The sequence below is a fragment of the Urtica dioica genome, chromosome 4 (assembly GCF_054948205.1).
Source record: "Urtica dioica subsp. dioica isolate 48M chromosome 4, U.dioica_male_clone48M_v1_H2, whole genome shotgun sequence".
Classification (NCBI taxonomy): domain Eukaryota; kingdom Viridiplantae; phylum Streptophyta; class Magnoliopsida; order Rosales; family Urticaceae; genus Urtica; species Urtica dioica.
The window spans coordinates 14,275,735-14,301,845 of NC_142759.1; the positions used below are offsets into that span (position 1 = coordinate 14,275,735).

At 37.2% G+C, this 26,111-nt stretch overlaps 3 protein-coding genes, 1 long non-coding RNA gene, 1 other non-coding gene and 1 pseudogene across 6 annotated transcripts; 3 read left to right on the plus strand and 3 right to left on the minus strand.

Moving 5' to 3' along the window:
- Positions 1-4,863: 4,863 nt before the first annotated feature.
- On the minus strand, positions 4,864-6,205 carry LOC149400695 (uncharacterized). Its single transcript, XR_016296401.1, has 3 exons — positions 6,125-6,205; positions 5,107-5,207; positions 4,864-5,029 (listed from the first exon to the last, which is right to left on the minus strand). It is a non-coding gene; the product is annotated as an uncharacterized LOC149400695 (long non-coding RNA).
- Positions 6,206-7,143: 938 nt separating this feature from the next.
- LOC149400696 (uncharacterized) lies at positions 7,144-8,434 on the minus strand. The gene is made up of 3 exons (XM_089610484.1): positions 8,118-8,434; positions 7,730-8,015; positions 7,144-7,203 (listed from the first exon to the last, which is right to left on the minus strand). The coding sequence occupies exons 1-3, from the start codon at positions 8,195-8,197 to the stop codon at positions 7,144-7,146; spliced, it is 426 nt and encodes a 141-aa protein (XP_089466610.1). The 5' UTR covers positions 8,198-8,434.
- Positions 8,435-12,841: 4,407 nt separating this feature from the next.
- On the plus strand, positions 12,842-15,312 carry LOC149400697 (B2 protein-like). The gene is made up of 5 exons (XM_089613195.1): positions 12,842-13,163; positions 13,262-13,362; positions 14,537-14,626; positions 14,735-14,845; positions 14,974-15,312. Exons 1-5 carry the CDS (start codon positions 12,881-12,883, stop codon positions 15,013-15,015), a joined length of 627 nt encoding a protein of 208 aa, XP_089469321.1. The 5' UTR covers positions 12,842-12,880; the 3' UTR covers positions 15,016-15,312.
- On the plus strand, positions 14,180-14,297 carry LOC149400698 (U5 spliceosomal RNA). Its single transcript, XR_016296852.1, has one exon. It is a non-coding gene; the product is annotated as a U5 spliceosomal RNA (small nuclear RNA).
- A 560-nt stretch (positions 15,313-15,872) lies between the features above and the next one.
- LOC149400699 (vacuolar protein sorting-associated protein 9A-like) lies at positions 15,873-17,449 on the plus strand. The gene is made up of 6 exons (XM_089613220.1): positions 15,873-15,993; positions 16,072-16,219; positions 16,301-16,471; positions 16,554-16,747; positions 16,882-17,129; positions 17,192-17,449. The coding sequence occupies exons 1-6, from the start codon at positions 15,905-15,907 to the stop codon at positions 17,383-17,385; spliced, it is 1,044 nt and encodes a 347-aa protein (XP_089469346.1). The 5' UTR covers positions 15,873-15,904; the 3' UTR covers positions 17,386-17,449.
- LOC149400700 (PHD finger protein At1g33420-like) lies at positions 17,434-20,395 on the minus strand (annotated as a pseudogene). Its single transcript, XR_016296704.1, has 3 exons — positions 19,839-20,395; positions 18,994-19,770; positions 17,434-18,457 (listed from the first exon to the last, which is right to left on the minus strand). The product of XR_016296704.1 is annotated as a PHD finger protein At1g33420-like (transcript).
- Between the last annotated feature and the right edge of the window lie 5,716 nt (positions 20,396-26,111).

A 26,111-nucleotide genomic window follows, 5' to 3' on the forward strand; every position in this document is an offset into this window, starting at 1 on the left:
ATAGCGACGACAAAGTCGTCCCTAAATGTCGTGACGAGAAGTTTTTTTCCATTTTGAAACAGGAAATTAGCGACGACTTTGTCGTCGCTAAACAACTAATTAATTTCACATTTTTAGTCATTTCTAACAAAAATTAAATCCAATGTCAATATCAATCAATAACCAATTAATTAATTTCACATAAACTACCTAAACTTAAACCATTTTAAATTTTCTAATCGTAATTAACAAAATTACATTTCCTAATTTATTAATCTCTAATCTACTATACTTATATACATAATTAATCTCTAATCCTAATTTACAATTTTATATCCTAAATAATTAATATATAACTAATTATGTAAATACTTATATCCTATATAATTATAACTAATTATATAAATACTTATATCTATATACTAAATTATGAAAATTATATAAAATATAACTTATATATATAAATATTTATAACACCCAAATAAGCATAATATCACAATTTTTAAAACCTAATCTGTTAATTAACAATTTATAACTAATTAATTCATTACCATTTATAACTAATATATAAATAAAGTTATATATATAAATATTTATAACTAATTCATACAATTTCATTTTTTATAACTAATTTAATTTAAATAATTTAAATTACCTAATATAAATAACTATATACTAATTAATAACTAACTATATAATATAAATAACTATATATAACAACTTTTATATATAAAGTTATAAAAAAAAGAAAAAAACTTACCGTACGTGCGTGGACGCGGACGAGGAAGACGAGGACGGTGGACGAGGACGAGGACGAGGACGGCGTTGGTGGTGGAGCGGCGACGGCGTCGGCGGCGGAGCGGCGGCGGAGCTGCAGACACAGGAGAGAGATAGTGAGGAGAGAGAGAGAGAGATGTGAGGAGAGAGAGAGGTGAGGAGAGAGAGACTTACCGGGGAGGCACACGGCGTCGACTGCGTCGGGGCGGCACACGGCGGAGGAAGCGCACGGCGGAGGAGGAGAAACCAGAGAGAGATTTTAGAGATTTTAGGGTTTGGGAGCGAATGAGGGGTCTGGGTCGCAACCTGGTATTTAAAGACATTTAGCGACGATTTAATCGTCGCTAAATGTCTTTAAATTTCGTAGCTAAATCAACTTAAATTTTCAGTTCATTAGCCAGGCATTTAGCGACGCTTTCCTCGTCGCTAATAGATTTTTTACACATTTAGCGACGACAAAATCGTCGCTAAATCATTTCATTTAAATTATTTTGGGGGGATTTTTCCCTCTTTGAATTTCGTTAAATTTCGAAATTAATTCCAAACTATTAGCGACGATATAATCGTCGCTAATTGTTTTCCCGCGAACTTAGCGACGAATTTACACATTTAGCGACGATAAAGTCGTCGCTAATTATCTTTGCCGCCAAACTTTAGAAGTTTTGGCACCAAATAATTAGCGACGGAATTATCGTCGCTAAAATGGTGATTAGCGACGACTTTATCGTCGCTAATACTTCCGTCGCTAAATGTCATATTTCTAGTAGTGTTCATTAAAAAAAATGAAGAGAGTAATTTATAATCTAACTCTTGACATTTGGAGTGATGTTTTTATTCTTAACTACCTTAGATTAATTACTTTCCTAGCCAACGCGCGTCTCGATCACCTTGAAGTTCAAGGCTAGAACAAACCTCTAGTTCTTTTGAATTCATACTAATAGTTAAATGATCCCAATAAATTTTAAGAAAGAAATGATAATATTATTTAGAGGCTGTTGATTGTCCCAGAAGCAAAGGGGTTGGAAAAATAGCTGCTAAACCTTCTCGGGACTTTCGCCCTTGATTGGACGGTATAAGTTTTTAAATATCTCTTAATTTAGTGGCATTCATATTAGCGGACGTTTAGTTAGGTATTATGAATATATTCATTTGTGCATTTACACACACACACACACACACACACACACACACACACACACACACACACACACACATATATATAAGACTAGATGGCACATGCTTGCTATGACCTTGAGAGAGGCTTCACTTCAATTTACTTGGATTTAGTTGCACGCTTTCTTTCTCCTAATAATTTTTTAAAAATATTTTAGTGCGAGTATTATTCTCTTTTCCGGGTCTATAGTTCGGAATAATATACAATACACCATTATTAGTCTTTGATTTGAAAGGATCCATTGTGATCCAACTATTAGAAAAATTAATATGATCTCCTGGAAACAGACCAGCTTATATACATATTAATAAATATCATAAAAACTTCGTATATTGTGTAGCCGTAGATCTCACACAATGTTTGATAGACGACTAATTCCATCGCCCAAGCTAAAGCTAGTAAACCACTTCATTGAGACTTCAATTTTTATTTTTTAATCTCTCCATTCATATAAAGATTATATATGCAATGCTTTTCGTTATTTAATTTACTTTTATTCATCTAACTATTCATTTATACCCCAATGCTTCAAATACCCTCCCGTTTTAAAGTTGTGATATTTTCATGAGTTTTCTGATAAATTAATAAGCTCATCATTAGTGGGAGTACGTACTACTAATTATAAGCGATATATTTAAATTATTCATTAAATCTATAATTTCAGACTTATTATTGTAACTATGATTACCCAACAAGTATATAAGCTCTACTACTATTGCGGGTATAAATTGGTGTTGGCGTTTTGTACATGAAGCTAACTACAAAACCTTAAAAGTGTGTGTGTATGTGTGTGTTTGTTTTCTGTCTTCCTATGATATCTTAGATTTCTGGTATGTCACTCACTATATAAGCGTAACAATTGAATCAAGAATCCACCGCACGTAGTTAGGTCTACAACAACCAAAGGAAGTTTGAGAATTAAGAATTTGAGTTTTCCCAAATCTCTTTCCTTAACTTGAAGGTATACATATGGTCGTTAATATTAGAGTTCATACAAATAGTGATTTGTGCATAAAAAGACACGAAACGACGCATTAATATTAGTAAAATATTATAATAGAGACCCGCCAATCTACCATATAATATGGGAGTGAGAAATAGTAAGACTTAATGTGGCATTAAAACTCAAAAGACCCTAGAAAAGCCTGAATGTAAAATGAGATTTAGAGTGGTGATAAAGCTATTATTTACTATTTAATATAGTTATAATAACAAAGGGGAATGGTCGGTTCTAGTAATCATTTCAATAGTTTGGACCAAAATATAGAGTTTCTTGTTTTGGACACTTTTAGTAGTTGCTTAAGTGAGCAAGTACATATTTACCCTTGACTTTATTTTTTGTTTTATAAATACCTCATTAAACAATAGCGTCAGTTAATATTTCAAAACTCAAATGAAACCCATTTTCATCTTCTTGGTTCACGCTCTCTCATCTCTCCTCCGACTCTTTCTCTCTCTAAAACCCTCACCCACTTCGCCGAAATCGGGAAAATCCTCATCCACGTCGTCGAAATCTCCGGGTTCGTTGCTAATCTCTCATAAATATCTCAGGTTCGTTGCTAATCTTCATTATTCTTTCAAATCTCTACGAATCACCTTTTTTCAAACGCTAAATTGTAGAAAATGACGGCCAAAAAATGGGCGCCGGTTCGGAAGAATTCGAGGACGACGAAGAAAGGTCCGATGCCGCTGAAGAAAAGTCTCTCCAGCGAAAAAGTCTCCCGCCAAGAAGCCAACAACGTCTCGTCGAGTGAAGAAACCAAAACTAGTCACTGAATTGCCGGCGTCAAATTAAGATGAGACATCGCCATTTGAGCTCCGAAAACGAAAAACAACTGTAAATGAGGTACATTTCTTCACTTTGAGCATTTTGGGTAACTTTTTGATGGCATGCAAAGCTGAATTTGGGTTATTATTTATGTGATTGTAGAATTCTTTGATTTGCATTTTCTGTGTGTTGAAGATTTCATAGGTTATAATTTATGTAATTGTAGACATTTATAGCTAGTCACTAGAATTGTAGATGTTTATGTCTAGTGACTATAGCTATAAATGTCTACAATTACATGTTTGTGTAGATATAGTTCTGGTGATATGAGGACTGTTTGTGTAGAGTTTCATGTTTTTTTCTTGACATATGCAGGGATTTGTAAGATTTGTCCCCGAAGAAGAGATTGTGAACCACAACTTCATCTTCTTCGGCGCATTGGACAAGTTTGAGGAGACCATGTGGCGGTGAAACTTGCGACCGGCTACGAATCTGACGACGAGTTTCCGACATCTTTGGGCTGGGATTTTTATGTTTACATGAATTCAAATCTCAAACTATGAAGTTACTTTTAAAACTATGTTTTATATTTTTGTATGGTTTTGTGTGACAATTTGAAGTTTGAATGCCTAAACATTGCTATATATTTTCGTATGCTTTTGTTTTGTTTTATTATGACTGTATGGCTTCGGTATGCTTTTGTTTTGTTATGGCTGTGTCTACATATGTGTACAGTGATGTTTACAATTGTGATGATTGTAGACATATATATCTACAATTTGAACTGATTGTAGACATTAAATGTCTACAATCACCACAATTGTAGACATAAATGTCTACAATCAGTTTAATTGTAGACAATGATGTCTACAATTTGAACAACTTCTATCATGTAATGCATTCAAGACGTAAAAAAGACATACAACTATAATAATTCAATTCTATCATTAACCCTGTCTCACTGAAATATAACATTGTAAATTCATCACCACCATAACACTGCAAAAGTATCAGTTCAAACCAAAAATTGTCATTGCATTGCATTGAAATCATCTTCATTACATCATTACAAAACCCTTAAAACAGATACCTTAAAATCTGATTCGAGCAGCTATTATCTGACTAACCAAACATATTCAGAGCATGTAAAAAACTACAACAATGACAATGACAACGAACATAGCCATCTTCAGCTTGAAAATTTGACTTCGAAGTCCCGCATTCTCGGATTCTAACATGTTTTTCCTCCTCAGCAAACCGGGAATGATTTGCTTCGATCTATAGCACATTTCTGGGTCTATCCATTTGAAATACCCGCACCCACCATCTTCCTGAGAAAACAAACACAAAGAGGTGACTTTTCGGCGAAAACAAAGACGCGATTCACAATCGTGATTCGAGAGCTTACCTTTTTTGTGATGCAACCGTGGAACCTCCTTCCAGGATTCAAAATTGTCCACGAAGCGCACTCGCGAACAGGAATGCCACAGTAGCAAAGCTCTCCCATGACTGCAAGATCGCGACTTGAAGTTAAGAAGACGAGAGAAATAAGAAGCAATTTGGGGTCCTTTTCTTATTTAGGGATTTCAAATTGTTTTTCTCATTGAGTCCAGAGAAAGAGTTTGATGATTTATGCCGCCAATTCCCCCTTGATATGTATAATTGTAATAAAAACTGTAATAAACGGTAGACTTATAAGTCTACAGTTAACAACAATTGTAGATATCGACGTCTACAGTTGTAGTAACTGTAGACCTATAATACCTACAATTGTTACAACTGACATTCCTGCATAGTAAAAACGCATATCTGATTGTTATTATCGTGTATGAAAAAAATTAAATGTCTACAATGAGACTATTTGTATACATGTATATCTACAATTACACCAATTGTAGATATACATGTCTACAATTCTTGTAATTGTAGACATATAGGTCTACAACTTCAGTTGTAATAGACGTATTAGTCTACAACAGCTGAAGGTGTACACCGATATGTCCACATTTACAAGAATTGTAGACATGTATATCTACAATTACAATAACGACGTATAACGGGGACAGTCTACAATTTCAGAGACTGTAGACATGTATGTCTACAATTTAAGAACGCGAAAAAAAAACTCAAACGTCCAAAAACACGAAGAACAACACACAAACAAACCCAACAATAAACAACACAGAGACGGCGGGTAATGGCACCAACAAACCCAGAACGACAAAGACCTAAAACCCAGACAACAAGCACACGAAAACAAAGATGACCGACGAATAAAAAAGCTTTCTTTTAAGATGCACGAGGATGACGTTGAACAAACATGTTCTCCGAAACCCAGAAACTCAGAAACCCGACGAGGATGAACGAAAACCAAAAAAAAAAAAGAGGAGAGAAGACGACGACGGCGATGAACGAAATAAGCTTACTTTTAGACGATGACGAGGTGGCCGAGAGCTGAGCTTCACTTCAAAGACACACACAGCTCATGGAGGAAGTTCAAACGTCCTTCACACGCAGAGAAAAAAGAGATGAGAGAGAGAGAGAGAGAGCTGTGATGACACAATAAACAAGACGTACTTGAATTCTTATTGAGCAAGTTTTGGTTTAGGACTTGAATGAACAAAATTAAATTTTAAAGGGTAAACCGGGTATCAAATTATTATCTCTCCTCAAAACACTACTAAAAGTGTCCAAAATTAGGCTACTCTATATTTTGGTCCAAACTACTGAAATGAGTAGTAGAATCGGCCATTTCCCAATAACAAACACTACTACAAAAACATTGATTAACAGCGTTTTTTAAACGCTGTGAAATATAATTGAAGGCGTTTTTTGCACGCTGTTGTATCGCATGAGGTTAAAAGTATTCCACGGCGCCTAAAATAAACGCTGTCTAAAGTGGTGCCACGTAGGAGCCACGTAAGAATTTAGGCGAAAAAGTTTTCACGGCGTTTGTATATAAGCGCTGTTTAATGTTTTTCACAGCGTTTGTATATAAGCGCTGTCTATTCTTTTCCAACGTGGCATCCACGTGTCTTCATGGCGGGTGAGAAGTTTTCACAGCGTTTATATACAAACGCTGTCTATTCTTTTCAAAAGTGCCATCCACGTGTCGTTTTGGCAGGTGATAAATTTTAAAGAAGTTTATTTACAAGCGCTGTGTAATGTAGTTTTTTTTATATATATAAAAATTTGAATATTACAAAAAATTCATGCACGCAATTTCAATATATATTCCAAAATCCGAACCTAAACATACCAATACGAATTTTTAATAATCCATTCAATAATTTCAAAATCAAATTCTATTAGTCGTACTTTGTACCGTATATTTAAACCGAAACATATCAAACCATGTATACGAATATTCATGCACCGGAAACACACTCACTTTACATTCACATTTGTCGATTTGACAAATGATACCATTCTTCTCGATACGCATCTATTGCCTCATCCGTATGACTCTTCTTGTGTATTCTTCTTGTTCCATTTTGAAAACGTGCTACAACCACATAATTAGAAGAACACTCAGAATAGATAATTAAATATCAGATATACAAAATGGGAGAACATCACTGTTCAATACCTGATTGAAATGTTGTTGCGGTTTCTCGTCTGTAAAATTGATACAGAACTGCTCAAAACTATTTGATAAAACAAGTTGTCAGTTTTAAATTTAATAAAGAAATTTCAGTGAGGGAAAAAAAAACTCTACTTAAACGCATACCTATTGAACTTGAAACTCTCAAACCCATAAATATCAAGGATTATTGAAACAACATCCAAAGGCTAGGTTCAATACAAATCAGCTCACCTAAGGGAAGGCAAAATCTACATATTTTTTCTTCTTCTGATGAATTGGGTAAATTGAATTACACAAACATAACTAAGACCTAATCGATTTAGAGAAAAAGCCTGAAGAGGCATACAGTAATCAGGTGAACGAAATCAATCTAGATTTATAAAATGAGGCATATATGATGGCAGAGATGAATTTCAAGAAAAATTCCTAATGAATTGTTTCAGACCTTGATGTAGACATTTTCAATGAAGAGCTGAGCGACGCCGAGGTGGTAAGGGAAGAGAAGTCCAGCGGCGGAGAAGCTGAACCCCGGCGAACTAACCACCGGCCTCCGTAGCTCCGCCTCAACGTCCTTTTTCCTCTGCTTCCACACCACTTCGTCGTCCTTCCATATCCTATCTCCGACTGGAGCTCGGCCGAGCGTCGTGGTCTTGACGATCCGAGAGGCTACGCCGATGAAGAGCTCACCGGTGGCGACGGTGAAGGATTTCAAAGGATATGCAAGATGCGATCTGAAAACCTAAATGTAAGCCTAAATGTTTTTATTTTTAAATTGAATGACCACACTAAATTTTTTATATATATTCAAATTGAAGCAGAGAGGAGTTACATACTCGGCTACGAGAGATGATCGGAGAGACGGGATCGGAGAGAAGCATCGCTTCCCTTCGCGTCTTAGAGCTGCCATGGCCATTTTCGCTTCAGATATGATCGCACAATAAATGAGATTGATGGAAAATTCATACTCATAAATGAAAGTTTTCCATTTTGACGTTTAATAGCATTCATCATGGAAGTAATTCACAATTTGCTACCATACCATGTAACATAACAAGAGAAAAGATAAAACAACTCAAAAGTAAATTGCTTCCTCTCAAATCTTCAAATAGAATCTCACAAGTTATTGACCCCTAGTACATGAACAAGTTACATATCCATCTGATCTATGTAGCCTCTTTGTCGAGTAAGCAGCTTCACCCAATCACTTATAGTAAAAGAGACTATACACTCCATTGAATAAGAAACGTATTAACATTTAGAGAAAAAGAGAAATATACTATAGGTTCAATAATTAAGCATCTTAGGTTAGAGTTGAGAATAATTATATACCGGTTATTTTATGTTCATTCAAGAATATTGAAACTATAATCAAACTCTTATTCTAAATGAAATCGTAAAACTATAAGCAAACTCTTATTCTAAATGAAATTGTAAATTTTTTACTGTAAAAACAACTAAACTGAAAATGTAGATATAACAAAACAAATACATAAAAAAAAAGTAAAAAATAAAAATAAAAAATAAAAATAAGAATTGTATATTTCAAATATTGGAAATTTCTTATAAGAGAATATTGTCTCGCTTATAATTAATATATGTTGAAATTGGATTTTAATTTAGAATCTAATATTGATGAGAACAAATGAGAATTATGAAAGAGCAAAGACAATATCACGAAGTCAATATTGTGCTCTTATTGCCATTGTGAAAACCAAGAGTGAAGTAGCAAGCAAAATGAATTATTGGCCAACTACAGCCGAATTACCAAGGCATGAAACATATACATCAGAAATCTGAACACCCGTATCTCACATGTTATAAACTAATATAGTGTCTCCAGAAGAACAAAAGAGAGAATGTTGACTTACTTCGGTTGAGCTTTTCAGACAAGGAGTGTATGAAGGAAGTGGTGCTTCTGAGAGGACATCCTTGCACAGAATCCAGCTCCGGAAAAAATTATCCTAAGAGTTTGATACTAAACTCATGATATCACTATGAAGGAATTTATGCACACTTTTTTTTTTTTAATAAAGATCTTTTGAGTTATCTTTGGATAACACGAACGATTTAAATACCTGGCTGCAGGAATACAAACACTTCCCATTGAAAGCCCAAGCTAAACCTGTGACCTACAATCCTCGACCACATTAATTGTATTACCTGTCATGAGCGTCATATGAACCTAACTTATTAAAAGTACTGTTCTACACATCACAATCCCAAACTTCAAAAGATCCAGCTCCTTTGCCTATTGCTAAAAGCATTTTGTTTGATGATTGAGTCGGCACAGTCTCGGGAATAGGGTCGATCTGATCGCCCAAAATCTTCGAAGTGAAGTGTCTCGCCTCGGAATCGAGATCGACCCACTTGGCCACTATTCTTCTAGCGCCCTGCAACGCGAAAAATATGTATATATATTGATTAAACGTTACGCAACATAGAAAATACAAGATAAATTCAGTAAAAATAAAAAAGTCTATAAAATTGATTATTTGCCTGAAGCTTGGGTTCCTTGGTCATGGGATTGTTGCAAAGGTCAATTGTTTTTGCCTTTGCTTTTGTGGAGTTACTGCACCATGACTCGCACAGTACTTTGATGTGGTGACTTTGATGTGGAAGGGCAAATATATGATTCCCAAAAAAGTCACACAAAAGTATCACAATGTTATTAAATCACAATTTTACCCAAACTAAGGAACATAGCCATATATGATATATATGATTCCTAAAACCATATATATTGTTTCATTATCTGATATGTAAGCAATAATTCCAAACAACAGAAATTGACGAAAAGAAAAAACAAACTATGAACTGAAATGATTAACTTGGTAACAGCTAGTGTAGATATATCAAGACATTTTAGAGGTACAATAATACTTAAACGACTTCAAGGTACAAACGACCACAAATGGATTAAATACAGAGAGAGAGAGAGAGAGAGAGAGAGAGAGTAAAATAATACTTACACGACTTTAAGGTTTGAAATACCAGCGAGTTTCCTTGGGTCTGGTCCACTTAGCCTGTTGTCATTAAGCCGCCTAGGAATAAAACTTTAATCAGAAAGAGGCAATTGTAGTCTAGCTCTGTCACTGCGTTTTAAGCATAGAGACTCTATTTCTAACATGCATGTTAATATAACAAGGTCCAATTTGTTCCAAAAACAGCGAATTACTATTCACAAGTTAGTTCTGCAGGCAGTGAATTTGATTATCTTGACAAAATAAATAGTTATCAAAACATATGTAGTGTTGCGAGAAAAATAAATTGAATAATAACAATAAAACCAAGGATGCAGCAACCCGTAAACTTTAATTAGTGTCTAAATCTGTAAATATGTTTGATATTTGACCTTCGTTAATTAATATAGGTCATAACAAAGTGGATAAGCACGACAAGGGCATAGTCAATATCCCTAATGGATAATTTATATATGATAAACTAATTTGGTTGAATTATTTTCTTAGGAATGTAAGGACTTATAAATCCTTGGGCTTCTTCAGAACGCGTAGGGCCTCCCTTTTCTGTTTCACATCATCATAGGGCAGCAACATTTATATCACACGAAACAAAATAAAATAAAAAGGCTCGACTTTTTACTGCAATATAATGAAGTTCTAGCATTATTAAGATACTACCCCTTTTGAAGCAATACCAATACCATCTTCCCATTTCAACGAAATAATAAAAGTACATCCGCAAAACTCATTTACTTTCAAATACAGAGATAATCTACAAACAGAGATTTTTATTGTTTACGTTTCTCTAATAAATCAGCGATCCAAAGATTAACTAGAACACAAACCCCAAGGGATTGGTATAGTGTTAAGGTTGATTCTTGAGACCTTAAGAGTCGCCGGTTCAATAATTTCAGAGCCTCGTGGACTTGGCAAAGTACCCACTTAGTTGTGGTTGTAGGATTCAAAAAGTACCTAATTTAATTATGAGAAAACTACACTATAGTAAAATCCTAAACACAATGCAGAACCATGTCTCATTGGAAAGAAAAAAAAACAAAGCAACAAGTCACTCGTGGTAAAATGCACATCCTACGAAAGACCTATCGCTTGTGAAAGCAAGAGCATCATTTCTCTTACCCAAACACTGTGGGCTCGTGAATATCAGTCTCATTGAAACCCTAATTCCTAAAACAAACATTACAATGAACTGATTTGCAGACAAGTTATTGAAGGAAAGCTTACAGTCTTGCGGAGCTTTTTGATCAAAGCCATGGGCTTGCGCATCAAACCCCTCTGGAACCTAAAACAAATCACATAAAACATGCAGTTTTTTATTCTACAAAACAACACAATCCTTAAATCACGTGAATAAGAGAGAGAGAGAGAGAGAGAGAGAGAGAGAGAGAGAGATAGAGAGGCGGTTGAGATAGGTCGAGAACCCAGGAGGCGGCGAACCAGATCTCGCAGATGATGGAGGTGAGCCAGAGGCCGTAGGCGTCGTTGACAGGGTGGAGGATTCGGTAGTGGAAGAAGAGGCAGACGATGACGACACGGAGAGGGAAGGGAAGGGAAGGGAAGAGAGAGAGAGAGAGAGAGAGAGAGAGAGAGAGAGAGAGAGAGAGAGAGAGAGAGAGAGAGAGAGAGAGAGAGACCTGAGCGAGAGGCGGTCGAGATAGGTCTCGCGGACTATGGGGCACCACTTGGGGAACTGGTCGAGAACCCAGGAGGCGGTGAGCCAGAGGCCGTAGGCGTCGTTGACAAGGTGGAGGATTCGGTAATGGTTGTCAATGGCTTGACATTACTCGACAAAGAGTGAGCAAAGAGGGTGGAGTCCGTGGAGAACGTGTAGAACGTGAGTATTTGGAGAAATGGAGAAGATACTCAGATTTAGGGGTTTTTTCTATACTTAGAAATAGAATGAAATTAAGAATAAACTGCCATATTTTTTATTGGGAAAACGCTGTGAAACAAAAACTAAACAAATACAATTAAATTAAATTTTGAAACTTACACATGTCAAGTTATAATTGTAAATTAACTTTTCACAGCGTTTGTATATAAACGCTGTCAAAACTTTTTTTTTCAAACCGCTTCTTCTCCACATGGCTTCTTGTAATTTGAGGGAATAAAATGAAAGCGCTTATATATAAGCGCTGTCTTATGTTTTCCACAGCGTTTCTTTTCACAGGCCACGTGTCATCTTACGATTCGACAATAAAATAAAATGATGTTTTGACGGCGTTTTTTTGTCAAACGCCGTGAAAACATGTGCTGTGAAAAGCATGATTTCTAGTAGTGAAACCATATTTTTTATTTACTCAAGTGGGCCGTTACAAAGGTGCTAGATAGGAGGGAGACATTTCAAACAAAAGCGAGAGAGTAAGTGAGAATCATAATTGAGTTTAGTTTTTTACTTTATGCCCACTTTGTGACATATATATGGCGGTGTCTTTTCATTCAAATTTTATAGACAACATTCATTCAAATAAGTTCAATAAAAGTAATAAATGAAAGCATATGAAATAATGAAAGGCAAAAAGCAAGTACGTAACTGACGAGGTATATATATCGACTAAATTAGAGGGGCAAATACAGTAACCACTCCAAATTGTATTGATAGACAAGACAAGAGTCTAATGTCAAGCAAAGGCTTTTTCAATACTAGTAGCTCAGAATTTAAAAACTCCTCATGGATTGAAAAAGATCATGATCATCATCGTCGTCATCGTCTGGAACTGAACAACGATGCTGATAAAGATCACCGGAAAGGCGTGGGTTTGATCAGACGACACGTGGCTAATAATACTAAGCCCACACTGCCTCCCTCGGAAATACTGCCCAGACACGTGGCATTGGGAGGCTACATTTTCGTGTGCAACAACGAAACCATGCAGGACGATCTTCGCCGCCAACTCTTTGGTATTATGTTTCATTAATTAATCTCAATGTTATAACTAATAAGATGTATGATGTTTGTGTGGATTATTACTTTATTAATTTACCGCAAATTTTGACAGGGCTTCCTCCAAAGTACAAGGACTCGGTTCGGGCAATAGTGCCAGGATTACCACTTTTTCTATATAATTACACAACTCACCAGCTTCATGGAGTGTTCCAGGTTCATTCCGAGTTTTTTATTTTTTATTTTTTTTTTATCCCTTCTCAATTCGTTTTTATGATATATATATGCAATCCCTTGTCTTTTGCTTTAAAGTTATTTAAAGTTTAAACTTTAAACCATTGGATTTTTTTGGTAGAGATAGTTTTTGAACGCGAGTTACGTTTTGATCCCATATTAACTATTTTTTTTAACGAGTCATGTTCAAAGTTTTTTTTTTGGTGGTATTTTAATTATTTTCATAAACACTACTTTTTTTTTTTTTAAATGAAATTCGACGCCTAAATTAAACGTAAAATATATTTACAAACTTAAATAACTCAAAAATTTCAAAAATATCGATAAAACAATATTGTACTCTTAAATTATATGTTTTAATTTATTTTATAGTGATTTTAGGGGTAGAATATAATTTAATTTATTTCGTTTCAATTAAATATAGTTTAAGTTACTTTAAGTGATAGATTTCATAATTTATTTATACGTATTTATGTGAAAATGATTTACAAATTGGAAAACTAAAATTAGTTTAGAGACTAAAATGTGCTTAAAAGTTAATAACTTCTCGTCACTACGGTGTGAATTAACTGATATCCAGCAAATGTTTTTTTTCTTTACAAATAATTTCCATGAGAAGGAAGATACATGTCACATAAGTACTTTCCAGTGCAGAGAGAGAGAGACAAAGGACTTTAGTGGATTGCTCGGTTTTGTAACTTTTGTTACTGAGAAACAATCCCACATAGGAACAATAGAGAGCTTTACACTACACAAAAGAAAGATAAATACAACAACTTATCAATTTTCAAAATCAAGCAGCCACGTGATAAGCACAAAGCGAACTATTCTTTCGCCTTTTACTAAAGAATACCGTGTGCTTGTCACAATCAGTGGCATACTCTTATTTTTTGAGGTTCTTCTTGAAAAGAGAAGCTCCTACAATTTTAGTCTGAAATTTTTATTAATTTTTACTACTCATCTTGAGTAAATAACGTTCTTTTTGAAAAATTTATATTACGAGCTAATAAATAAATGGAATAATAACTAGATGAAGTTGCCTGTATGAGTAAAGTCATAATTCTGAGTTTGATGTCTTCAAGTATTTTGGTTTTCTAAAATTAGTTTAGAGACTAAAATGTGTAAAGTTAACAATTTGTACTTTTATTTCCAATAGGCTTTGAGTTTCGGTGGCTCGAACATAGACCCTACGGCTTGGCAAGACAACAAGTTCTCACCACTTGCGGGTTCAAGGTTCCCAGCACAGGTGTGAAGAAGATTATACATTTGTTTTTATTTATAAATCTTTGCATGGGTTTTCAACATTCTTGTAAACTGAAAACTGTGCTTGTAATTTATAACACACTGGCGTTAGGTTCGAATTCAAACAAAGAAGAAATGCAGACCTCTAGAAGAAGATGCATTTAGGCCTATTTTGCACCACTACGATGGTCCCAAGTTTCGCCTCCAGCTTTCTGTTCCAGAGGTATTAATTTCCTCATCTAACCCTTTTTTGCCAATATTACCAGATATATATATAATATATATATTAATTAGTCCAAGACTAAGTTTACACGATGCTTGACTTGCTTTGGATTTTATCCTGTTCTGCAGGCACTTGCGTTGTTAGACTTATTCAATGAAGAGGACTTTTAGAATGTGGCCGAACCAAAACAAAAAAGTTGTTTCTATGGAGCTGATTTATAGTGAATTGCTTGTACCATGATTTGCAACTGCTAAGTTAAATTAGTGAAATTAATGAAACGATTCATTGAATTCTCATTCGCCCATCAATTAGGCCTGCTGGTTATTAAAATGGAAGAAACAAATTATCCACTTGTTTAATCCAAGTATTAACAGAGTGTGATTAGATTGCTTGTGTTGCAAGTCTATCCAGGTACATCATAGCATGGTAGGTTTAGGCCTAGGCACGAAGCCACATGTAGTTCAAATTTTTTATGTTTATATTAGAGATATTTATTGATTAAAAAAAATCTATTTGATGAAAGCTCATATATAACTCAAGCTCTTAAACTATCTTCATCATCTTCTTTTTAGAAGGTCATGAAATATATGGCATATCAGTCTGGAAATTCCTAGCTTCGTCCCAAATAAGGGTGCAATAGACATCTGCGCGAGTGTTCAAGAACGCTAACTAGCGAAGAAAATAAACAAACTAAAACAAATTTGAAACCCCAAACCAAATTAAGCGAAATCCAAACTAATTTGTTTACCAGCGAAAACAACAATGGCAAAACCATTTGTAGAGAAGAGCATCATAATTTAGAGAGAGACACAAATATACAGCACAATATATCCACATAATTTAAAGCTTTGTATCTTATTAATACTATGAGATGGAAATGCTCAGCTAAACGCAAAGTCAAAGAAGACAAATCACGTGCAAAACCTAACAGTCTTGATCGGTCAAACATGATCAGTAAAACCTAACCTTCTCTGCTTCCTCTTTTCACCTCCCAAGCAAAACATACAAACGAACAGAACTCGTAAGGAAGAAAGAAAAAAATTCTACATTCAGAATCCAATGGAGGCAACAGATTCTAGAACGTTCTACGATTTCCTGAATCGCATGAGAAACCCTGCTTCCGTCGATCTTGTCCGCTCTATCAAGAGGTACCATTCATTTCTTATCACCAACGAAAACTAAATACAACTAAAAAAAAAAAAAATTGCTCGTTGTTTGTGTTGTAGCTTTATTGTGTCTTTCTCGTTTTGCGCTGCGAATCCTGAAAACGACGGGAAACGAGTGCAAGAATTCTTCACCGCCATGGAAGTTGCTTTCAACGATCATCCTCTTTGGGCCGCCGCCACCGATCAAGACATCGATTCTGCAATGGAGGTCACTTTTTCCACACCAAAAAAAAAATGAAAAAAATAATTTAGGTTTATCAGATTATCACTTGCAATTTATTTCGCGCAGGCACTTGAAAAGTACGTGATGACGAAACTGTTTCCGCGCACATTCGGTTCTTCTTCAGAGGATTCGGACTCGGACCACGAAATATTACGCAAAATCAAATCTCTGCAGACCTTTTTCAAGCCTGGCCATTTGGACATCCCGGCAAACCTTCTCGAACAGTCTTCCCTATTGGTACATGTCACTTATTCGAGAAAAGAAAACGAAACCGTATATAAAATGTTTGATAGATTTTTCTTGTTCTTTTTTACCTCAGCTTGCAGCGAAAGAGCTGCGCAAGATCAATACTTTCAAATGCCCGGCCGAGAAGCTTAAATGCATCGTGAATTGTTGCAGAGTCATCAACAATCTGTTGCTCAGCGCGTCGATTTCAGAGAAGCATTTTGTTGCCGGGGCTGATGATTTCCTTCCTCTTCTTATATATGTCGTCATCAAGGCAAGCTCTTCTTGGTAATACACCATTCAGAACAAGAACTGAGATTTTGTACTAGAAATAATTATTAAAAAAAAACATCATTTGAAGTTTTTGAGTGGCTAAACCTCCTCCAACAGGCCAATCCTCAACAGTTGCATTCGAACCTCAGGTTCATCCAGTTGTACCGAAGGCAGGCAAAACTTGCTTCCGAGTCTGCCTATTATTTCACAAATCTCGTCTCGTCGAAAACCTTTCTTGTGGAATTAACTGCAAAATCTCTATCGATGGACGAGGCTGAGTTTGAGGATAGAATGGAAGCCGCAAGGCAAGCCAGCGAGTCAACAACAGAGGAGCCATCATCGGTATCACCATCAGACCATGATGGTCAGATGGCACTAATTTCCGACACAAGTTCAGGTACTAAAAATCTTAAACTTGAGAAATACCCTTTCATGGAATATAACATACTTGTAATGCAGGCGGGCTAAACTATCCTTTCATGGAAGCAGAGGCGGGCGATTTAACGGCCAAAGATGTACAAGTACTGCTAAGCTTGTACAAGGATATCGTAGCCAAGTACACAACTTTGAGCAACGCAGTCAAACACGTTCCGGAAGTACAAAGCACGACGATCAGTGAGGGAAATAGTTTCCAATCTACTGAAATTGAGTGATAGAATAAACATAAAAGCACACCAAAGTTGGAACTCAAGAAGCAATAAACATGCTCATTTTTTTTCTTCTCTATTTCCATTATACTGCGAAGCAATACAAAATATAGTGTTACCGTAACTCTCCTCAAAAGGATATGGAAAGAAAAGTGTCCTATCCTAACCTAAAACACCTAACTTAAAAACTGTACAATGACTTCAATCAATCCATATAGAAAGCAACTAACGGACCTCCGACGCAAAGGCCAAATTAGCCGATAGTCCTAGACTGCCAAAGGCCGTTGCTTTTCCTCTGCAAGTCGCGGTGGACGCAGAAACCAAAGGGATAATATCATCATTAGTACCGCCGAAACACGTTTCCGTGCAAATCGAGCAGACAAACTGCGCCGGGATCGAGTCGGAGCCGGCGATCCCGACACACCTCGTGTGTTTCCAAACGCCGCAAGCATCGCAGGCCAACATTCTCTCCCCGTCGTCGTCCCGGGCCCCGCACGAGCAGTTGACCGTCCAGCTCTCCACACCTCTCTCCATCCGAAACCGTCCCATCCCGTGCTTCGACCCGCATTTACCGGCGACCCGAACCGACCCGCCCGACCCGACCAAGAATTTCAGGGCCATCGAGTCGTCGACCAGAGACCCGTATTCCGTCAGTGCCTCGGCCTGGAAGCTCTTCAGCATGACGTACACTTCTCGGAACACCGCGGTGGCCGCGGCTTTGAGGTCGCCGACGGTTGCGTTTGATGGTAAGACGAGCAGCTCCGGTGGAATGACCTCCTCGCCCTTGGGCTGGTCCGATAGCTCGACAGAGCACCATAGACGGATCGAGTCTGTGGTGTTGTCGTCCTCTGTCGGTTTCTCGGGCGTGTAGACCTTCACGAACTGCTTGCAGTCGAGAAGTTTGGTGGCCGAGTCGATGACCGCGTCTCGAAGAGTTTGGGGTACGTCGTCCATTACGGTGTCGGGGTGAAGAAGAGAGTCGTACAAGAACTTTAGATCGGTTGTCACTTCTTCTACAGACGGGTAAACCGAATCCACGGTGACGCTGCTCGAAGTCGGACCATTCAAAGGCTCTAGCCTGGCAGGTGATTCAGCAGTAATGTTGTTATGAATCGATAATAGAACACACAGATATAAGTGAGAAGCCCAAAACTAGTTGCAACTCTAAGGAGTACAAAAGAGGGCGGAAACTACAAAGGGAAATTTATTCAACCCCAGACAAAATTCGGAAAACTAAATGTTGAGCTGTGGTTTGTGGATCCTAATTCATTGCCGACACTATGTTGAGTTGCTTTGTGTCCGCCCTAATTTCATACATAATATAGGGGCCGCGATTTTTCTTCGTAGAGCGAAAGAGAGAATTGTACACAAAATCCACCGAGTTTGGATAATAGTAGCTCTGGATTAGAGAGTGAGCTACTATAAATCTGTGAGTGTTTCTGGTTGGATTTGGGTCTCAAATCCTTACACGAAACCAAATCACTCAGCCCGCGACTCTGTCAACGAATATCAAATTCTGACCAAAGCCCACTCGGGTCGCCAAAACTAACATAAATAAAACGTAAACCACCAAGACAAGTAAAAGGGTATTCGCCCAAGGTTTAGGCCTTGTACCTGTATTCAACGGCTCCCGAGGCGGAATCGAACCGGGACCGAACCACCGAGCCTCCGTCAGAGGTCACCGTCCCTGGAAAGTGATTGAGACACCGATCGAGAAGCTGCAGCGACGGGGCCGCCTTGAAAACCGCCCCTTTAAGAGCCCGCCTCGAGACCCACCCATTCGTGGTCGCGCTCATCACCCTCTCCATCGCCTCCTTCACGCGCCCGGCGGGCCAGACCCGGGCCCACGCTCGGGCCCGGTCGCGAGGTCCATCAGGAACGAGAAGAGGTCCCCGAAAGAGGCGAGCTCGGCCGGGGCCGCGAGCGACCGGTAGAGCGAGACCAGGGAGCTCAGGCGGGCCCGCTGACGTGGCGGGTCCCGCGCCCGGGGAGCGAGGAAATCGCGGAGGGGAAAGGCGGAGAGGGACCGGAGGGCGGCGAGGTAGGCTTGGCGCGTGAGCGCGTAGCTTCCGGAGCCGAAGTGGAAACCCCAGTCGCCGTACCAGGATCGGCCACGCGCCACCGCGTGGAGGAGGCGAAACTCGGCGCCGTGCTTCCTGGAGACGTCCATGACGCTGACTTTCCTGAGGGAGAGGGAGAGAGAGAGTCGGTCCCACAGGTCCATGATTTGGCGGCCGGAGAGATGGACGGAGCCGCCGTGACGGCCGTTTAGGGTCACGAGGTGACCGAAGCCGTTGGAGTGCACGACGCCGTGGAGGAAACGATGGCTGTCGTTTTCCCGCCTTATTATGAAGTGGTATCGCATTCGGCAAACCGGATGACCACTCCACCCTATAAATATTATAAAATAAATATTAATTTTTTTTCTTAATAATGGAGAGAGAGAGAGAGAGACTGACCGATGACGCGGCAGTGGTCGCAGTAGACAGAGCCGTCGGAGACGGTGACGTCTTCCTCGACGATGAAGAGCGGGACGGCGACCGGAGAGCCGTCGGAGAGGAAATGTCGGAGCGGGACTTGCCACGTCATCGTCTCCGACGCCGTGGGAACCGCGTTTGTGGAGAGGAACTCCTTTAAGCGGTCGCGAAACGACGCCGCGGTGTGAGGCTGGGGCTGAGCTGTCGGAAACTTGGTGAAATCCATGGCCGCGTCGGCGTTGGGTACGGCTTCGGTTGTAGTCCTTTGCTTTCTCTTCCTTCCTCTCATCTTTGTGTTCGTCTTCGTCTTCACTCCCCAAACCCATTTTTTTATTTATTGAAAATATATAAATGAATAAGTAAGTTTCGATTCTTTTTCGTTTAAGTTGCTTTTTTTCTCTATTTTCCTTTTTCTTGTATGGCGGTGCGTTTTGGTGTGGCTCTTTCTTTCCCAAATTTTCTTCGTATGTTTCCTATAAATTCTGCTTTGTTTGTAAAGCGTTTATGTGTCATAATTAAAGAGATTATCGTGATTTATAGCGTTTATTTTTGTGTATGATTTATGGCGGTTCGTAACTATAATTGTATTTATGATTTTTTTAGATAAAAGGAAAATAAATATTTTAAAAGGATATTCAATTTGAAGCCAATTTTATTTAATTTTAGGAATATAGTCCAATATTTCCTCAATGGGGGGGGGGGGGGGGGGGGGGGGGGAAAAACTCTTCTTTTTATTGATATACGTGTCAGTTTAAAATTGGCAAGAAAATTGGAACCTGAACCAAACCAAGTCACACCTTACAAGTCATGAGTCATGACAACACAAAAAAGCAAAAAAAAGGCAGAGGAGAGTAAATATAAAATAGGCAGAAAATTTGCCTCCTAAAAAGTAAAAGTAATAGGGGAATTGACGCTAATAATACTTTCTTAATGTCACTTATCAAATGTAGCTCAAAACTCAAAAATTGACAAAAATACTACTATAAGTAGGTGAGAGAATTTATTTTTTCTTCAACTACCCTCAAAACCATTAATGAATAAACTAACTCCATTTTGCGTTTTTTTTTTCTTCATAACCTAGCCTTCAGTTCCTCACTCAGACCGTGAGAAAAAAAACACTCACTCCTTCTCCGCTTGTGGGTCGCCGGAGGTTTCTTCACGAGGGTCGCCGGAATCCAAAGGATGGTTTTTTTCCTGCAAATCCAAGGTTTGAATCCTAAACCCATTTTAAACCCATTTTGCAATAATCCTAAACCCATTTTGCAATAATCCTAAACCCATTTTGCAATAATCCTAAACCCATTTTGCAATAATCCTAAACCCATTTTTTCCTTCAAATCCAAATGACGGTTTGTTTCCTACAAATCCAAGGTTCTTCTTCTTCTTCTTCTTCTTCTTCTTCTTCTTCTTCTTGTGCTGAGGAGGTTTCCTGCAAATCCTCGATCCAAAACTTCTTCAAACATATTTTGGTAAGTTCTTCCTATTTTTAACATGTAAGAACATGTTTAATTGTTTTGATTCAAGTTGAAATAGGTTCCATTGTGTTTGGGTGTGATTTGTTTGTCAAAAATGGAATTTTTTGTTGATTTTCCGATTTTTTCAGGGTGTCACGAATTGGATTCACTTCGTGACAGAAGTGTCATGAACTGGATTCAGTTCGTGACACATGTGTCATGAACTGGAGTCACTTCTTGAAAGAAGTGTCATGAACTGGATTCACTTCGTGACACATGTGTCACGAACTGGATTCCCTTCGTAACAGAAGTGTCACGAGCTGGATTCACTTCGTGACACATGTTACGGATTCAGTTGTGACGGCAGATCGATCTGGATGCCCCGAGTATAAGGTCTGCATATGTTTCTATTCTTTTTAAGATTTTGTAAATAAATATTCTTTGGTTTATGCTTATAACAGATAAAGAAATTCAGTGGATGCGGGTCTCTGGAATGGATTGACCCACCTATGTGCCCAAAATCGATTCAAATCATTTCAGGGCTGCTAAGGAAGATAAATTCATTGGAAAACCAGATATCATCTTTTGTTGATGAAGACTTCAAACACGAAGAACCAACTGAAGCCAACGAATTGGAACAACTGATTGTATCTGAATTATTCAAAATTAAAATGCTGGTTGTTGTTGTTTTGTTTATAGGTATTGTGTTATTGTTTAAATGAGTCGGAAATGTATTGAATGATTTAAAAAATGAAATTACATTTGATTTGGTTTGACTTTTGTTGGACTCGCCTGTGTAATGTGATATTGGAACTGTGATATTGAATTCATTGTTCATATGGCATAATAATAAGAAGAATATATGGCTAATGAATCTTCAGTACCAAAACATAATAGACTAAGGAAAGCCAATAATATAAGAATATTCATAATATAACTGCATTATCATAAAGTATCAAAACATATTTGACATAAACTAAGCTTGGAAATATAATTTAGTTACACAACATTTTTACACATTGAAAAAGTCAAGTTTGTAGGTTCGTAAAACAACAAATATTTCACCTTTAACACTATTTTTGGTTGCCCCACAAACTGCCCAAAACATGATTGGGCGAAGCCAGTTTGAGTTTCAATGATGCGGCCGAGTAAGAGAGTGAGGAAATTTTCCAATCCCCCGTGGAAGTTAAACGAAAAGTCTTCAATGTTGATGTATGAAGATACTTGCCAAAAGAAAAAGTGGAAACAAATTTCATATACAAGGAAGTGATATGGGCGGCAAAGAGAGAGAAAAACAAAAGAGGAAACAAATCCAAGGATTTGCATGGCAAGCCTTGGCCGTGTGACATAAGAGAAAGAGAGGCAATATTTGCTCATGAATATGTGATACTCTATAGAAGAGAAAACTATTTTTTTGAAGGTAATCATTCTCCTATAAATAGAGCCCTCATTCTCATTGTTTCTCATCCCAAAATTTTAGAGATTGAGAGCTTCTCTCTCTAGAATTCTTGGCCGCCCACTTCTCTCTCTCTAACTCTTTTCCTTTTTGTTTTGGCACCTAGGTCCACATTTGACCTAGCGTTTGTTTTAGCTCTTTGACTCTAAGACTTGTTTTTGTGTCGTTGTATTTAAAAGTTCCCACACACTTATTCCTTCTTACCTCGAGTGATTTATGTGATAGAAACTTTCGTGGTTACTCGAGTTCCCGAAGAACGAAGAAAGACGAGCTGCGTGGGGAGACGAGCGATTCAACCTCCACAAGCTTCTCAACGATCAAGCTTCATAAAGGTTAGTAAACGTGTAATCGCTCTTAGATAGTTTTAATAATAACATGTGCTTGCTCTTTGTCTAGGTTAGTAAAAATCTTGTTTACTCTTTTAAAGAAAATTTTTATTTTCCCCCGCTTGCTAGAAGCGTTAAATCTTTTGTTAACCCTAGATCAATTCCAACACAGTCTGTGACACATATGTAATGAAGTCAGAGAGTTCGTGACACATCGGTCACGAACTCAATCAGTTCGTTACCAATATGTGACGAACCAGGATCCAAATAGGTTTGTGACACTCACCTTTCGGAAAATAAAAGTGGTAGGACTCTCCGAGGCTGCCGTAACACCCGAGGACTCGGCCTTGTTTTTAGTCTATATCAAGCACAAAACAAACCGATGAGTCACCTTAAATTACTCTAAATAAGCCACTTGGATTTTATTCTATACCTTCTTTATCTTTGGTGGTGCGACCATGAACGCGTCGTCATCGTCGGAACTCTTGGACAACGAAATAATTTTTCTTTTCGTAGCCGTCCTAAGGCTTCGTCGGACACTTTTTGAGGCCTCCCCTACCTTGGCTTCTTTCGACTTTGTTATTAAAGATAAAACCTAAGACAAATCAAGTCATAAACACTATTACCATAAGAGAAAAATTAGAAGGAATACCCATTCACCAACAGTGTTACCATAAGAGAAAAATTACGAGCCAAAAACATAAAATAAGGATTCAAGTTAAATAAGCACACTTTGTGACACATCTGTCACGAAGTGAATTCACTCCGTGACATATTTGTATTTCCAAACAAGCTTTACAACCTTTTTTAAGCTTCTAGCATCATACAATCTCAGTAACACACACACACACACACACACACACACACACACACACACACACACACACACACACACACACACACACACACACACACACACACACACACTTTGAAACTTGAATGTTGATGAACTCCTTTCAAAGTGCAAAACTTACACAATGAAAAGGGAACAAGCGTTATATATATTAGAAGAGAAGAAATCCACTGAATCAAGAAGAAGAAGAAAAAAAAAAGTTGAAGCTCTAACATTCCCAGCGAATCAAAATCATGTATGCCCAACTTTACATACTTTTTAAAGGAAGCACCCAAAAATTCAACACAAGATACATCAAATCAAAACTCAAACATGTTCTTATATGTTAAAAATATGAAGAACTTACCAGAATATGTTTGAAGAAATTTTGGATCTAGGATTTGCAGGAAACCTCCTCAACACAAGAAGACGAAGAAGAACCTTGGATTTGTAGGAAACAAACCGTCATTTGGATTTGAAGGAAGGAAAAAATGGGTTTAGGATTATTGCAAAATGGGTATTGGATTCAAACCTTAGATTTGCAGGAAAAAAACCATCACTTGGATTTGCAGGAAAAAAACCATCATTTGAGTTTTAGGCTACATTTGGTAAGTCGCATTGAGATGATATTATGAGTTTCAATTCCCCAAAACAATTCCAATACAAATAATCAAAGTTGTTTCATTGTCTATGTGGCAATATTATGTCTCTTTTTTTAGACACCTTAGCATTGTAGATAATAATGATCATGATAATGGTGTCACTTTCTAGCACCAACATTTACACTATTTTTTATAAACAACAAATTAATGAAATAATAAAAATATCATTACTTTAAGTTGGTCGATTTGTTGACATAAATGTCAACAATTGACATAATTTATTGACATAGATGTCAATAATTGACACATATATGTCAACAATTGACATGAATTGTTTATATAATTGTCAACAATCGAAATGATTTGTTGATATAGAAGACACAATTTCTTCATTATTTATGTTAATATTTTATACAAATATACAATCAGATTATACACACAAACATACACACGAAGAAATATAAACAAACATTTATCCGTTTCTGAGAGATAGAGGTGGTATATATATGTATATGTATATGTATATATATTCAAAGATGAAAAGCTTAGAATATAGGTTATTAGTGGGTTTGAGATTGAATTCCAATGGATGAGATAATGTAAAACAAAAGTAAACCGAAAAGATACATACTAAGATTTCATTTTTCTTTATGACATATATGTCACCATTTTTTTTAGAATTACGAGACTAACATTTTTTTTAGGCATATATGTTCTAAAACCAACATGGCAAGAAATACAATTTAAAATAAGAGAAATGGTGATAAAAAATACTCAATGTTTAGACAAAACACTATTTATATACTCATTTTTTCCTTTGGCAAAAATACAACATGTTACTATTTAGTAGCGCCGTAACTACTTGCACCGTTAAGTTCAAACATAAATTTTAACGACGGAAGTATTTACGCATAACTAAATTAGTAACATGGGTATTTTTTACCAAAAAATAAAAAAGAATGGGTATATAAATATCGGTTAGAGTAAATTTTGAGTATTTTTGCCGCCATTTCCCTTTTGAAATAATTGAATCTTCGTATATATTGAAGTTTGTACATATTGACTATAATGTCAACTACACATTCATTATGAACTACTTCCAAAAACTCCCCATTCTCTTTAATACTACAAACCTCTTCTGATTAGACTAGCTATTCTATCTCGAATTCCCACAATTTTCCTCTACAAGTACAAACTAAAATGTTATTGTAGAACTCAAGACCTTCGAGTACTTCGGGTCCTTTGTCGCATTCACATCCTTAGCCACCTCTTCGAGCTGAACATCGGTTGCGTAAAGCATGTCTATTTCAGTTTGGCCCATCGCTACGAGAACTTTGAGAATTTGCTTCTACCACGAATCGTATTCTTGCGAGTATGTGAAATCAAAGCTCTTTGGCTGCTGCAACAGCTCTAGTGGCACTACTACCAACTCAATTCTCCTTCCGACCTACACAAAATTCAGACAGAGGCAAAGAATCTCTATTGACACCCCAGATTAAATCAACAGCAATTCAAATCCTAAATTCCCAAGCCCTAATTTTTACCAAGCTCTAATCTTTTCCTAGTCATAAAATCAAGAAATAAA